The 14,750-nt window shown below is 32.8% G+C and overlaps 2 protein-coding genes across 3 annotated transcripts; both read right to left on the minus strand.

Moving 5' to 3' along the window:
* Positions 1-497: 497 nt before the first annotated feature.
* Positions 498-10,784, minus strand: LOC111624132 (patched domain-containing protein 3-like). Of its 2 annotated transcripts, XM_023366927.1 has the most exons (4): positions 10,423-10,784; positions 8,607-8,924; positions 3,007-3,107; positions 498-2,906 (listed from the first exon to the last, which is right to left on the minus strand). In XM_023366927.1, exons 1-4 carry the CDS (start codon positions 10,580-10,582, stop codon positions 2,895-2,897), a joined length of 591 nt encoding a protein of 196 aa, XP_023222695.1. In that variant the 5' UTR covers positions 10,583-10,784; the 3' UTR covers positions 498-2,894. The 2 variants fall into 2 exon arrangements, with proteins under 2 accessions (XP_023222695.1, XP_023222694.1); XM_023366926.1 differs by having other exon boundaries at positions 498-3,107.
* Positions 10,785-13,059: 2,275 nt separating this feature from the next.
* On the minus strand, positions 13,060-14,466 carry LOC111624141. Its single transcript, XM_023366934.1, has one exon. It carries the CDS (start codon positions 14,464-14,466, stop codon positions 13,060-13,062), a length of 1,407 nt encoding a protein of 468 aa, XP_023222702.1.
* Positions 14,467-14,750: the final 284 nt, after the last annotated feature.

A 14,750-nucleotide genomic window follows, 5' to 3' on the forward strand; every position in this document is an offset into this window, starting at 1 on the left:
AAAAAAATGTTTCGTTTATATCTGTCACTTAATTTTTTCTTGTGTCCACTTCTCTCCATTTCCTAAAATTTTCTTGTTTTCTCTATACATTGGTCATAGCAGTTTTACAATAATTAATTATTGTAACTATTTCTCTGAAACTTTCCAGCACCTCGTAATTCATATATATTTCGAATTTCAGCATCTGAAAGTTCACTATTTTTTGGCATTGTGTTCTTAGTGTTTAATACATAAAATGTTAAGACTTCAGAAGTTTAAAATGATTGGCTGTTATAAAACCGGCTGTGTATAATAACCTTCCATTTAATAATCTAGTAGTAATTTTGTAATTGAAAATTTACTCAAAATATTTCGTCGCAAAACGAGTTTATTTAAAATTTATACAAATATATTTATTTAAAATATAACTATTTCATGATTTATCGTATTCATTTATTTTAAAATAAAATAACTTCTTAATGATTGATAAAAATGTGTCAATTGTAATTAATGTTTGTGTTACATTTAAAACCAAATTTTAAACATAATTTATAAATTTATTTATATTAGCAATGTACTGAACTAATTTACATAAGTATAGAGAATATAACATAAATATAGATAATACAACATAGTATATGGAGCTGTATCTAGAAATAACTGATTAAAAAACACACCTTACATAAAGGTAACATAAACGTTTATTCTAGACCTTTTGTACGTACTAAGAATTTAAAGTGTTTTTACAATTTATAGCATGTAACATTTAAAAGTTGCTATTGGTTTTTATTATCTCGAGTATGTAATTTTTGCATTGCTTTTCTTTAATTCGAACGCTCGTTAGAAGAGTGTATGTGTATTATTGTAGTGTACGTGATAGACTAAAAAAACATAATATAATTTAAAAACTGGCCGAAATCCTGGGATAGAAAACTGACATGATAACAGGATGGATTAGAAGCCATGAAGGAAGCAAATCGAAAACTCAAAACAACCGTCTTAATATAATCACAAAGGTCACGTTGAACAAAATGAAAAACATTATAAAAGAAATAGCAGACTGTAAAATGTTGCATTTACCATAAACAGAAATTAGAAACATTTTTTCGACATGATTCTTATTCGTTAAGATATCAGAGTAGTGGAAGTGTTAAGAAGTACTTTAAATAGCGTTTGTTACGACCTCAAATTACCAGTTTTACTTTGTACTTTTCTGCATATAAAATAACTTTATTGTTACCATTAATGCATGCAAAAATTTGACATTAGAGAAACGTGTTACTGCGTCATTCGACGAGTTTATGCATGCCAACCCACGACAGTAGTAAGCAGGCATCGATGATGATATACATTTTTACTAAGTTTATTTCATAAATGAAAAGAGAAGTAAAAAACGAAAGCATAAAAATGATGTCTTTCATTAGTTGGTTTTATCTCGGGTATTTTTGTTTTTTCAAAATTACATTTCACATTAAATTCTAATTTACAATCGATATTCTGAATAAAGCCAACTATTGAAACGTAATAATAGGCCCAAATACACATATTGATTTAATAAAATCGCAGTCAATTTTCCAAAATCTGCGCTTTGATAAGTCGTTCAAATTCATAAAAAATTGAAAATAGCTATTACAAAGACTAAATTGTACAATACTATGGTGATTTTTGTGTCATTAGACTTACAGATTTAAAAAAATCTCACAAAGCAAATTCCACGAATTCGTTCTTTTAATGTTGTTTTTGAAAAGCTGGTTATAATAACGTCTCTGATTTAAAAAACATAGAAACGTATTTATCCCTTACTGATTTCTATAGAGACTTCAACACTACTGATAATAATGCAGTTTCATACTCTTACTTTGAATTCTCAACATTCCGAATAGAATTATATTTATTTTTAACACTATCAAAACAATTAATCTTATATTTCTTTTCAAGTAAATGAGATAATATGCTAAGAAATACAGGAATAACGGCCACAGCATGGAAAAACGTTTGTAGAGATATAATAACGATGATTTTTACGAATGTTATGTATACATACATATTATTATACAGAAATACTAGTGATACTATAATTGTTGACATCGAACCTTGCAGTATGGGAAAACCAACGTGATAAAGCGATTCTTTAAGCTTTTCTTTTGAATCTGAATGTGACGAAGTCAGAAAAGCATATGAAATGTGAGTCGGATAATTAACACAAAATCCGTTACAAAGTATTATGATCATCATTGAAAAAACGTCAAGGTTAACAGCCCATAACGACATGTATCCAACAGTTTCGACAATTATTGAAACAACAGCTATTGCAACAATTATTGCACAAATAACGTTTGGAACAAAAGAAATGAAGACAAGAAATAATAGAACAGCTGTTAACCAAAATAACTGAAGAGTAATTTGTTTAGTAATAATACTTTGTTCTATCGAGTAAGAAAAGCAGGAATGGATAATAATTGGTAAATCTGATTGTTCTGAAATTTTCCACATATCTGTAATTACTGTACGCTCACTTTCTCTATGAGTAATATTTTTCGTTAGCAAGAAAAATCGACTGCATATGATATCTGTATAATTACTATTAAATACTATATCACTTGAAAATTGTTCGGCTGTTTTAATTCTCAAGAACACCTTGCGAAGACCGTCAATAAAATCTTGTTTTCGCGTCATATCATAACCTCTCAAGGCGAATTTTGATACTGGATGATTCTGAAATTCTTTGTAATATTTCAACCAGGAAAATTCGAATTCCGAACCGGCGACGTTTGGGTGAGATATGAGTTTTATCATTAAATTTTCAATGGATTTCTGAACGTCATCCTGAGAATAATCTAATGTTTTGTTGATGACAACATGAACAGGAAATGCAAATTCAGTAAAGTAGTCATAAAACATTCGATATCCTTCTGTTATTTTAGAATCTGTTGGATAAAACGTAAAAGTATTTAATCCTTCATGTAGAAACGTTACTCCCCAAATACCTATTGTAAGATTAAGTATATACAAAATAATAACCAATACTTTGGTGAAGGGATAAGAAAGAAATTCAGCGAAATATTCTCTAAAGAAGTTCATAAAAGTTAATCCATTTTTCTCACTTGAGTGCTTTTCGTTGAGTTTTTCTGAAAATAACAAATGTCAATTATGTAAAATCGTAAAAAACATAATGATAGTTCAAAAATAAGTTTTTATATATAGAATATTTAATTTAGGTAAAATATTTTAATACGTGAAAAAAGAAATATTTAGTTTAATTTAGTGCGTAACATTATCACTACAGAATATTATTCATATCTATTAACAAATTAAATATATTAAGCTTTCAAATAACAAATTTTTTGAAAGTTTCATAATAGTCTTTCATTTTCGGAAGCATGTTTTTTATTTTAAATTTATTTTTACCAGAATGAGCATTAATACTACCAAAATCGCATTTTTTGTTTTATTTTTGTTTCATACTTATTTCATACAGGTGTTTTGTGAATCCTGTTCCACTCTTCAGTGTGATTCCTATGTTCATCTTTTTATTTATATTATGTATCAAAGCAAATTTTAACTTTTACAGTATATATTAATGTAACTCTCTACTTACATTTCCCAACGACGCGACATCTTTATTTTAAATTTCTTGTAATATTGTTGATAATTCTTGTAATATTGTTATCAAACAAAAGAACTTTTTAATACAGTTGAAAACTGCTTTAAAAGTTTCTATTTATATAGGATCTTTACTTAAGTCAAATATTCACTTAGGTTGATAATAGTCAGGTTAATTTCATTAAAACCATACAGTATTGCCCTTGTTTCAGTATAATAACGTTAAAAAATTGTTAAAAATTAAAGAAATTATTGATAAAAAAATTGATACGATGCAACAAAATAACTTTATATAAAGAATTTCTTGCAGTTGTCAACCAAAATATAAATAGGTGAAACTGGAAGAGTACTGAAAATTAGAACAAGAGAGCATATATGCTCAATAAAATATAATTATACCAATTCAGCAGTTGCCATACTTTGTCATGAGGTTATAAGGTTATAAGATTGCTAGATCTCACTAAATGAAGTCATAATTCTCAAAAAAGAAAAAAATATATATATTATTAAAAGGAAATTATATAGAACACTTGGAAATTATTAAAATAATAGAAAGTAATTGAATTTAAACGAAGATATAACCATTAGCGAGATTTCAACCACTATTTCATAATTGGTAAAGTCCATTGGAGATCGCTTCCAACCCCTTCCCCCATCCTCCAACTCCACAGCCTTCAAGATATTGCAGTTTATCTCTTAGTTGGTGGCATAGTCCTTTTTTCCTCCTCCAGGTTATTCACACACTATGCAGGTTTAATGACTCGGTAAGGAAAGATCTTCCACATTTGGAGGCTTGGTTATGGCACACTGAACAACTGCTTAGTCTTCTGGTTGATTACGTAAACTCTGTGTTGTTGCAGTTTATACACGTTAAACCGTATAGTTTGGTATGGTGAGTCTCCTGGAACTTTGTGTATCATGTATTGTACATGACCCATTAGCCTGAATTTGGTAACCAACTGTCTGGTATCGACATTGGTAGGAGCAGACTTCATGAATTTGTAGGTAAAATTAGTCGTTACGTTTCATGTACGTTAGTGTACTAAAACATGTTCAAACAACAGCGATTCTCTCTTATTCGATCATTATGTTTTGCACGACCTGCATACAAATATATTTCATTACCATATTCACAAAAACTGATCGAGACTACAGTCACCCTGTATAGTAAACCTGTGAGAACATTAATTACTTTTCTTATCCCATTTAATATTTTATTGGAGAGTTACATCGGGTTTTAAAATTTTCGCTTTTAATCATTCTAGTTAAACCAATCAAATCGATATTCTAACATTAACTTCGCCACCTTTAAATTTCAATAAACCGTAAAAGTGAAATATGAAAAGACATTTTATGGTCTTTAACAAGATTAATGAAATATTCTTAAACAATGATTGATCTGTAAGATTTTTTTTGTAAATTTAAAAGAATGTCTGAAAATAATAACACTTGATTAATTATATTTATGAAGAAAGAAAAAAAATCTAGCAACAAGTTATTTAACTTTCCCGGCGCTATCTGTTATGATATGTTATTTAAATAACTTTTTATATTTCTAATTATTATAAAATGGCAAAAAGCTTAATTTTCATGATAGGGATGGTTATTATAAGAAATTGTAAATGCTAATAACGAGTAAAATCGTTATTAAGTGAAGATAAGACACTCGATCTCTTTTATTTCCCCACCCCCTCGACCTTTAACAACTAAGATTTAACAGCACTAATTCTCCTAATATCCAATCCTCCCTGCAAAATTTTAGAAATTTTTGAAAAAGCACAAGAGTTATTAAGGTTCAAACAGGATGAACAAAATCATACTCCACATATACGTTAACATCCATACAAACAGAAAAAAAACTACAAATGTTTTTGCATTTTTCGACGTTTCAAGATCCTCTGAGTCCACAAATTTAAAATCTTGAAGCGTCATTGTTTGACAGATGCCATACTATATCCCTCTGTTACATATAACAGAGCTGGAACGAATACTTACATAGGTAAAAATAAGTTTATGGAAATATTTATTTCGAGGAAATGCTTCATTTCCAGAAAATTAAATTATATTGACTGCAATCCAAAACTTGTATATGTAAAGTACTTTTAATCTAGACAGAATTAGATAACCTAAATAGGGTATAACAATTTGCAGGGCTCATCACACCAAGACTGACTGAAAGAAGGACCAGAACTTTTATAAAAAAAGAGTTGGTCTTTAATAATCACATATCAAATTTAGGTAAGTATGCATTTTGGGTACAAGAACCCCTCATCAGCTTACAAACACATGGTAACAACGTAACAAATACAATACCAATAACTTGCCAATACAACGGGATAACCAATATATGCAGTTCACTGCATTTACAATTTCTCAATGTAACCCATACACTAAAACATCAAGTACAAATTAGAATACAATGACAATGTGGTATAACATATTATCTGGGACCAGTAAATGTCTTAGTTTCTCCTACATTTTCCAAATTCTGGTAGACGGTTACACTATTAATAATAAATATTGTTAAGTATATTAAAAAACACAAAATAGGGTTAAGGAAGATAACAATGAACTTACTCTTATTAAAACCAATTGGTCTCCAGATTTTAACACAAACAAAATACATCTGATCTATAAGCTTTTGTGAAGTCAATTGCACTGTCTATCTGCATTTTACAAAGTGATGTGACTATACTCCCTACATCTGTTCAGCATCTGTTTCGAGGTTAAGTGAAAACTATGTCAACCCACCCCTCATGTAGCTTCAGTTCCATGTTGTTATTAATTCTGATGTCTTCCTGTATTTTCAGAATTTCTAGGTGTTTCTGTAGTCTTTTTAGTTGATTGTTTTCTGTCATAATACACTTGATGCTATCTTTTAAAATTTCGTAACCTTCAGTGTTGCAATGCCACTGATGATGATATCAAATTATTTTTAATGGCATATATATGTTCTTTAATCCTCGTCTTTAATTTTCTTCCAGTTTCCCCGATATATCTTTTTATGTGAACAATTACAATCTAATGAATAAACTACAGTACATTATCTTTTTCTAAATCATTATATACATTATTTTCATGTTTACTGTTTATCAATTTTGCTATGGTTCTTGCGTTGTTTGGTACTAAATTAATATCTAATCTTTTTAATTCGTTTTTTAATTGTTCAAAAACACCAAAAACATGTTCTATTTTTAGATAGTCTTAACAGCTATTGGTTGTCTATTTAACGTAACATTTTTCCTTTTGCCTTTACTTGTTTCTGTGAGGGTCGTAAAAGCGCGTCGAAATTACGACTATTTACGAAACTTTTACGTCAGAGAGTTTCGAAGATAGAATCGGGTGAAGAGGGTGTGTTAATGACAGAACCCAGATGGGACGAACACTTTTTTGAATTGTATAACAAACGCGACACGATAATAAACAACAGGGGGGAATGTCGACAGAGAGAAAGAGCTTTGTCGAGATGCGCGCGAACAGGTGTCGGGTCGAAGCAAGCGAGAAAAAGGGGGGTCTAAGAACAAAAGGGACATCTGTTAAATCCGAACGCGGTAGGGGATAAATGGCCACAGGAACATCTGGTGGACCGTTTAAGTTCAAAGATATCCGAGAGAAGGGCCATAACGGAGAAAAATACGAGCGCAAACATTAAAAGCCCCGTCATCACCTCTCCAACCTTTTCCCGACCCGGATCGGTCTCAAGTTTCGCCTAGAAACAAAGGAATGACCAATCGGGGTAAGGGAGAGGGCGAACGGGACCAATCAAAAGGGTGAGATTCGGGGAAAATCTTATAAAACCCCCGAATCTCAAGGACAAAGGGGAGATTCTCAGCCGATTCTCTTCGAAAAGGAATTCTCAGCCAATCCTCGGAGGTTCCACTCGGACAAGGTTCTCTACCAGTGACCAAAATCTACGTGCATCCGCAACATCACTGGACAGAGGCCCCTGTGCAACGGACACTCTCCTGTCAAGCCCGGGACACCAGTCAGCGCCCGTTCGTCGACATCAAGGAGCTCCCACCAAAGCCGATCTAGACCGCATTGTTATTGTCATTATGTAAGTTAACTTTATGATAAAAATAAACGGTATTTGTAAGACACTTGTCATTTTTGTCTCCTACCGCCACCACCCACATACGGTTTGACCCTAGGTTTTCCTGACGCGCAATTAACGTATTGCCCCCCTAAAGTCGGCGACCTTACATTTCCAACCATTTAAACAATAATGTTCTAGAGTAGTTATTTGGGCTAAACATTCTTATTATATTTTGTATTTCCATTTCTTGATCGGTTTGCAATGTCGTTCTTTCTTTAATTTTGTTGATATACATCTGAAAAGTGTTCTTTTTTTTATATATAAAGGTATACAGTCGACCCCCCTATAACACTGTTGATTATTAAGTGTTATATGAATTCCATGTTGTACGAGTCACTACGAATTCATATAAAACGGAATAATCAACAGTGTTATAGGGGGTCGACTGTATTAGATTTGAAGTCTATAACTTTACCGGTAGCACAGTCTTTAACATACTTTTTAAATAATAATTTACCATTTAATCTAACAATAGTAAGTTCTAAGTAATTCAGTCTATTATCTATTTCTTTTTCACATTGGAATTGAACATTTTTATTTATTAATTAAATTAATTTTGCAAACGAAAGAGTCGATATCTAGTATGCATTGAGAAATTGTAAATGCAGTGCACTGCATATATTGGTTATCCCGTTGTATTGGCAGGTTATTAGTATTGTATTTGTTACGTTGTTACCATGTGTTTGTAAGCTGATGAGGGGTCCTTCTACCCGAAATGCATACTTACCTAAATTTGATATGTGATTATTAAAGACCAAATTTTTTTTTTTAAATAAAAGTTCTGGTCCTTCTTTCAGTCGGCCTTCTTTCATAAGCCCTGCAAATTGTTATACCCTATTTAGGTTATCTAATTCTGTCTAATTTATCTGGCAAAAAAGCGTTGTTTATTATTACTTTTAATCTGTTTAATGTAAAAAAAAGTCATTACCTTTCACAGCTTTGAATGTAAATACATTGAGTGATTTCTGTTCTCTGTATCCACTAAGAGCTAGACACGATCCGAAAAACATAATCTGGTAGAAATAAGTGAAGCACACGCAAGTAGTAGCATAATAAGAGAAGATCCTCACACCAGGAAATTCTGCAGTCATCGCTATGCAGAAAGATAAAATATTTGTTAAAGTTGTTATGGTTATAGAAACTGCAGATTTGGAATAAGTTTTCTCCATTCGTGCTTCTACGCTATCTTGAACTTTTGTAATTCTCCAATTCGCTACTATCACAAAGGCGTCGTCTATCTCTATAGCTGCAAATAATGTAAAAATGATAAATAAATAAATTATATTTCATATAATCTTCAATAAAGTTTGTAAAATGAACATTATAGAGCTTCAGCAATCGCAAAATTTTCGAAATTTTTCGTAAAACATTTTATTAATTTGGAAAAGTAAAAACTCGCCGAAAAATGTACTAGTTGCTACAGACTTTTCAATACTCCGAATATAAAAATAAAACGATTTCAGTACTAGAAGAATATACGTGAAGTTCTCTTACTTCATTTATTGTGGATCATTTGTGGTTTTTTTTTAACTCTTCCATTCTGTGGGCACTAAAAGGGCCTCTTTCTAGCAGGCTCATTACGGGTTCGACCAGGCCTACAATGGGCCAACTGGATGGTGAGGGATAGTGCTCGACATATCTAAATGAACCACCCTTGAAAAATTTTTGGGTATTTTTCTACCTGTCTGGATTCGAAAACGGATCCCCCAAATTGGTAGGCTGTAACCTTGACCGTTCGGCCATCCAGCCGAGATAATTTGTATCATAAAAAGTGACTTTTATAAATGTTTCACGAACTGAAAAAAGTCACTTAAAATATATATTTAAAGTTGGGATGATTATTTTGAAAAATACTATATTAATTTGCTCCCTTTTAATTAGACTTTTTGATGTCTTCTACATGTTTATGAACACCTTATGATGACTAGACAGTTTGCTTTGGTAAAACTACTATCACTCATGACATTTTATTACCGCCATCCATATTTTTTCTGGACGTCTGAAGTCTCGTTTTTGTGATTAGGATTAGATGTGCAGAAATTTTTCACTAAACAACAAAAAGTCAGTGAAAAACAGTAAACATACTTAAACAAAAACACTGAAACAACAAACATCATTGTTTATATAAAAATTACGTTTAAAGTGTACCTTTAGAACGTCAATAGTTGTGTCATTTACAACTTTCGAAAAAGCAGTCATTATAATTAATAGAATTTCATATGTTTTATTGTGGAAATAAAGAAATGTTTAAGAAATAAGTATAGTCTTGATATGAAAAGCCTATATCTTTACTTGGAGTACGAAACACAACACGAAACCTTGTAAAAATAAAAGTGTATTTTAATATTATATGCCTGTATAGTTTAATAGAAGATAAAGAGATTTTACTAGGAGACAATAATCTAAATTAAATAATTAGTATTCAGTAAACCTATATTGTTGATTTTTAACTTTATATAATGATAATGTTTCAAGCCTTTAAATTTTTAAACGTAAATAAGTCATATAAAAAAATAGAAACGTAATTAACTTAATCTTAATTGATAGCCAAAAATTTGACCTATGAAGTAAGTTTATTCCTAGTACAGTATTTTTTCGCCAGAGGTGAATACTTTCATGCACAGCAGTGTTTTGATAAAAATGTCTCTAGTGTGCATGAGCGCCAAATAGGTGTAACGAATTCCATTTGCCACTACATAAGTCTAGTCACTGTAACTAAACTGAACTTCCAAATTTATACTTACCAAAAATTAGAAACGGCAGTACAACATTATACTTAATGTTTTCTACTCCACATGCGCTCATCAGTCCGAAAGAAGATACCACTGCTAATCCAGCAGAAACAACTGCAGCAATTCCCATCCACGGTTTACTTCTTACCCAACTATTCGTCATGTACGTCATTACGCAAAAAAATGTTGCCACAATAAAAGCAACACCTATCAAAGGTATAATCTGCTTAGCAAGAACTTCAACATCTAATTCAGTAGCTAATATTGGACACGGGTATACTTCAATAGAATGAAAGTTTAATTTGTTGACATTCGACAGAAACGCTTTACGCCATTCCCGAATCCAATGTGTTTTATTGAAATTAGATTCGTCAACAGGATAAACAAGTCTCATACATTCTACTTCTTTAACATATCCTTCCTCGTCATATTTTACTCCTCCAAGGTTAATTAACCAAATATCGTATTTGTAAGTAAACGAATCAATTTGAATAGGAAATTTCAACTTTTTTCTTCCAGAAAGCAGATCATCCATTTCTGACATTATATTTATTATGGGATTTTCCATACACTTCTCGTTCACAATTCCACAAATCACTCTGTAATTTACTACTTTTTCATCTACAATAATCGTTATGTTCTTAATAATTTCATCCAAGAGTTGCGTTTCGAGTAAATTGTCTTTTTGTATCAAATTGTTTCCGTATTTACTTTTAATGTAAACCATTGCCGCTTGTGGACGATCGGTAATTCTCGTGAAATCATAGAAATGAGATGTGTTTATAGGAAATGTTTTTTCAATGAATTGTTTATCTTTGTAGATCTTCCCACTGTCAGACTTTACTAGATAATCTACATGTTCCGATGTTTTAAGTTTCAGTAATCCCATGGAAAGTAGAACTGACAGAAGCACTGATGCAAGGATAATGTAAATTGGATGTCGTGCTATAATTCTACCGAGTTTTTTAAATTGAAAGGATAATGAGTCGCTTATACAAGTTATCTTCATTATTCCGTTCTTTGCAGTATACTTTATAGCAACTGATTTATATTGTTTTTCTTAATTCGTACAATAAATTTCTGAAAAAGAAAAAAATTAAACTTTGAAAAACGTCATAGCAATATTGAATCTCTAAACAATTGTAACAATAGAAAAATATTAAAGAATAAATTGAAAATGTTTGTAATGTGTTGTATCAAGTCGTTTTCTGTTACCATTAATATAACATAAACTGCGAAAATTTTCTGCAAATGACAGTTTCTGGTTTCGCACCAAGTAGAAGTTTGAAAAAATTACTTTTAAATAAAACACGGTTTAAATGCGTAGACCATTATCAACATTTATGAAAATAGAATACATATACAAAAAAGAGTGACATGGGATGAATTACTTTAAAATGTCAAATTTGAAATGACTTGAAAAATTTCATAACTGTTTGTGTTTTTTTTTACAATTGTTTGCACCTTGGTTAATTATTGACAGGGTAATTATTAATATTCGCAACAAAACAAGCTTTCGATAAATTGCGGTTTTTCGAGAAAACAGAATACAGTATTGATTTTCAAAAATAATTTTGAACAAGAATTGACTGGTATGGTTATTAGTTTAGAAGTTAATTTTATTTTAAAGAAAATGAGAGATACTTTACAATTATAAAAATCCAGGAATCAGTTGCTTAGCTTTTCCGGCAGCGTTAAGCTGCCGTACTGCGTTTCAAGCCGTCTGTTATGCTACTTTAGTAAAAAAAAAAAAAAACACTGTTGATATTTTTTATTATTGTAAAATCACAAAAAATCAATATTGTTGGTAGAAATTTCTTTTATAAAAAAATGTAAAGATTAATAACGAGCAAAATCATTAAGACTGGAGATACTTGAGTCTTAATGATTTTACTCAAGATATGACACGCGACGCCCTCTATCACACTATTCCTCGACCTTTAACAACTGAAATTTAGTAGCATCTATGACTCTAATACACAAATCGCTCTGTATAATTTGAGAAATTTTGGACAAAAAGCACATGAGTTATAAATCTTCAAAGATGATGAACAAAATTGTGCCGTCTGACATTAACGTCCATACATACAGTGCTGAGAAAGATAAGGGCCTCACACAGAGGTATAGCCCATGTTCAGAGTAGAAAAGGAGGAAGAGTTGAGAGTGTAAGAAGGGGTAAGAGTAAGGAGAAGTAAAGTGAGATAGGATAGAGGGAAAAAGTAGCCAGGGTCATGGGACCCTTGGGCGCCTGCATCGCATTTATTAAATAATAACACAGTACAAAATAACAATAGGATTATTACAGAATTACATACATAGAAATATAATTACAAGATTGGTAGGCGCGACAATAGTAATTTGGAGTATACAAAAATACACGTGGGACAGAGACATATATTATTTACACAGTATAAAGAGGTTAACAGTAGGAGTTGACCGACAATGTCAGATGTAATCGCGGGTTACAAAACAGCTGAAAATGTAAGGGCAATAAACACGGAGAATACAATAAGTGGAGACAAGTAGACACAAAAGCGTACCTATAAAAGGTAGCTAATTCCAATTAAGCCGATACCAAAAGATGCAAGATGATAAACACAGTTCCATAGGTAGTTGAAAGTCCATCATCAACTATAGGGAAGATACAATCTAGTCGAGCTTCTTGATATCAGCTGCAAATTTCTTCAGGGCCTTGAAATTGTTCTTATCAATAGTGAAGTCTTTGAGAGTGCAAGGCCAGTTGAGCCCATTTGCCTGAACAGTCTCTGCCAGTTTCTTACGATGAGTAATGTGGAAAGGGCAGTGGAAGATAACGTGCACAGGCTCTTCCTCTTCCTTCAGGTCGCAGTTACACTGACCGTCAGTCTTATTGAGAAACCTCTTGAGGTAGGAGTTTAAATTCCCGTGACCTGTAAGGAGTTGAGTAAGCTGGAAGGTGGTGTAGCGTGGGTCGTGCATACTGTCGGTGGGAGATGGGAAAAAGCTATGGGTGAGCCTTCCCGTGTCCCCATTATCCCAGCGGGACTGCCAGAGCTTGAGGATAATCTTGTGTATCTCATTCTTGACATAGTTTTTGCTGATGCCAGTGTAAGAAGTGGTGGAGGCCAAAGTACGTGCTTTCCGAGCAAGAAGATCAGCCCGCTCGTTCCCCGTGATCCCTGAATGACCCTTGATCCAATGAAAGTCCACCCTGATGTTAAGAGCCGTAAGTTCTTGAAGCTTGCGGATGCTGTCATTAACAATGGGGAGGGTGGAGTTAAGTTTAATGATCTGTTGGATTGCTATCCTGCTGTCACTAAATATTCCGTAGCTGTGATTCTTCCAGTTGTGTTGATTAGATAGAATCCAATCTATGGCAAGGTAGATGGCAAGAGACTCCGCCTGATTGTTGGTACAGTGCGGAGCTAATTTCCTGCATGCCTGATATAGGCACTGCTGGTCCTTGTAGATTACGACCGCACAGCCCACCCCCTCAGGAGCCTTGGACCCGTCAGTATAAATATGGATGTTGTGGTTCTCATTGTAGCTGTTGTCGAGGCTGTAAGATGGGACAAAACTGGGGTGGATGGGGTAGTAGTCATAATGCTTGTCAAAACCATTGGAGATGAGAAGCTCCGCAAGAGAATTGATATCCTCACAGTGCTTCTCTTTTGCTATTATGTTGTTAAAATGCTCAAGGCTGGTCTCTTTCTTGGCCACTTTGTCGAGATTATATTTTAAGAAAATTTCTTTGACCTTTAGGTCAATGGGCAAAGTCCGGTTAATTACAAGAAGGGCCTCAGTGGGGGCTGTCTTGTATGCTTTGGCAGCATTGATACCTAACAGCCTTTGGATTGACAGGAGCTTCCTACGAATATGTACTCTGGTGGCCGCTGAGCCCCAAATTTCTGCTCCGTATGTGATGATAGGCTCAATTGCCGCTATATAGAGAGTCCTGCTTGTCAAAGGGCCATAACCCCACCGGTTCCTGCAAATAGTTTTTAGGGCCTGGGCAGTTTTCGTTGCTTTCTCATAGACATAGTGAACATGGTCTGTCCAGTTCAGTTTCTGGTCCATAACTATGCCCAAATATTTAACAGCCGTGTGATTCTTTATCTTGATGTTGTTGATCTTAATGCTAGGACCTTTCTTAAGGATGTTCCCTTTCGGGAAAACAATCACTTCACATTTCTTATAATTAATTATTAGCTTAGTTTTTTCACACCAGTTAGATATGAGCTTCAGTGTATTGTTTATCCTTTCCTGGAGGACTTCATTGTTCACATGGCTGAGCAATAGAACCGTATCATCAGCATACCCCTGTATGTGAGCCTCGTATTCCTTGGGGATGCTGTTTTGGA

The sequence above is a fragment of the Centruroides sculpturatus genome, unplaced genomic scaffold (genome assembly GCF_000671375.1).
Source record: "Centruroides sculpturatus isolate CEXI.00-Female unplaced genomic scaffold, Cexi_2.0 scaffold214, whole genome shotgun sequence".
Lineage (NCBI taxonomy): Eukaryota > Metazoa > Arthropoda > Arachnida > Scorpiones > Buthidae > Centruroides > Centruroides sculpturatus.

Bases quoted from the DNA above. Each gene is read 5' to 3' on its own strand.
- LOC111624132 (XM_023366926.1), bottom strand. From the start codon at position 10,582: ATGACGTACATGACGAATAGTTGGGTAAGAAGTAAACCGTGGATGGGA. The intron at 8,925-10,422 runs GTAAGTATAAAT...CATTATTTGCAG, and splicing joins ACTGCCGTTTCTAATTTTTG to CTATAGAGATAGACGACGCC. The intron at 3,108-8,606 runs GTAATGACTTTT...TGTTATTTTCAG, and splicing joins TACATTCAAAGCTGTGAAAG to AAAAACTCAACGAAAAGCAC.
- LOC111624141 (XM_023366934.1), bottom strand. From the start codon at position 14,466: ATGGACCAGAAACTGAACTGGACAGACCATGTTCACTATGTCTATGAG.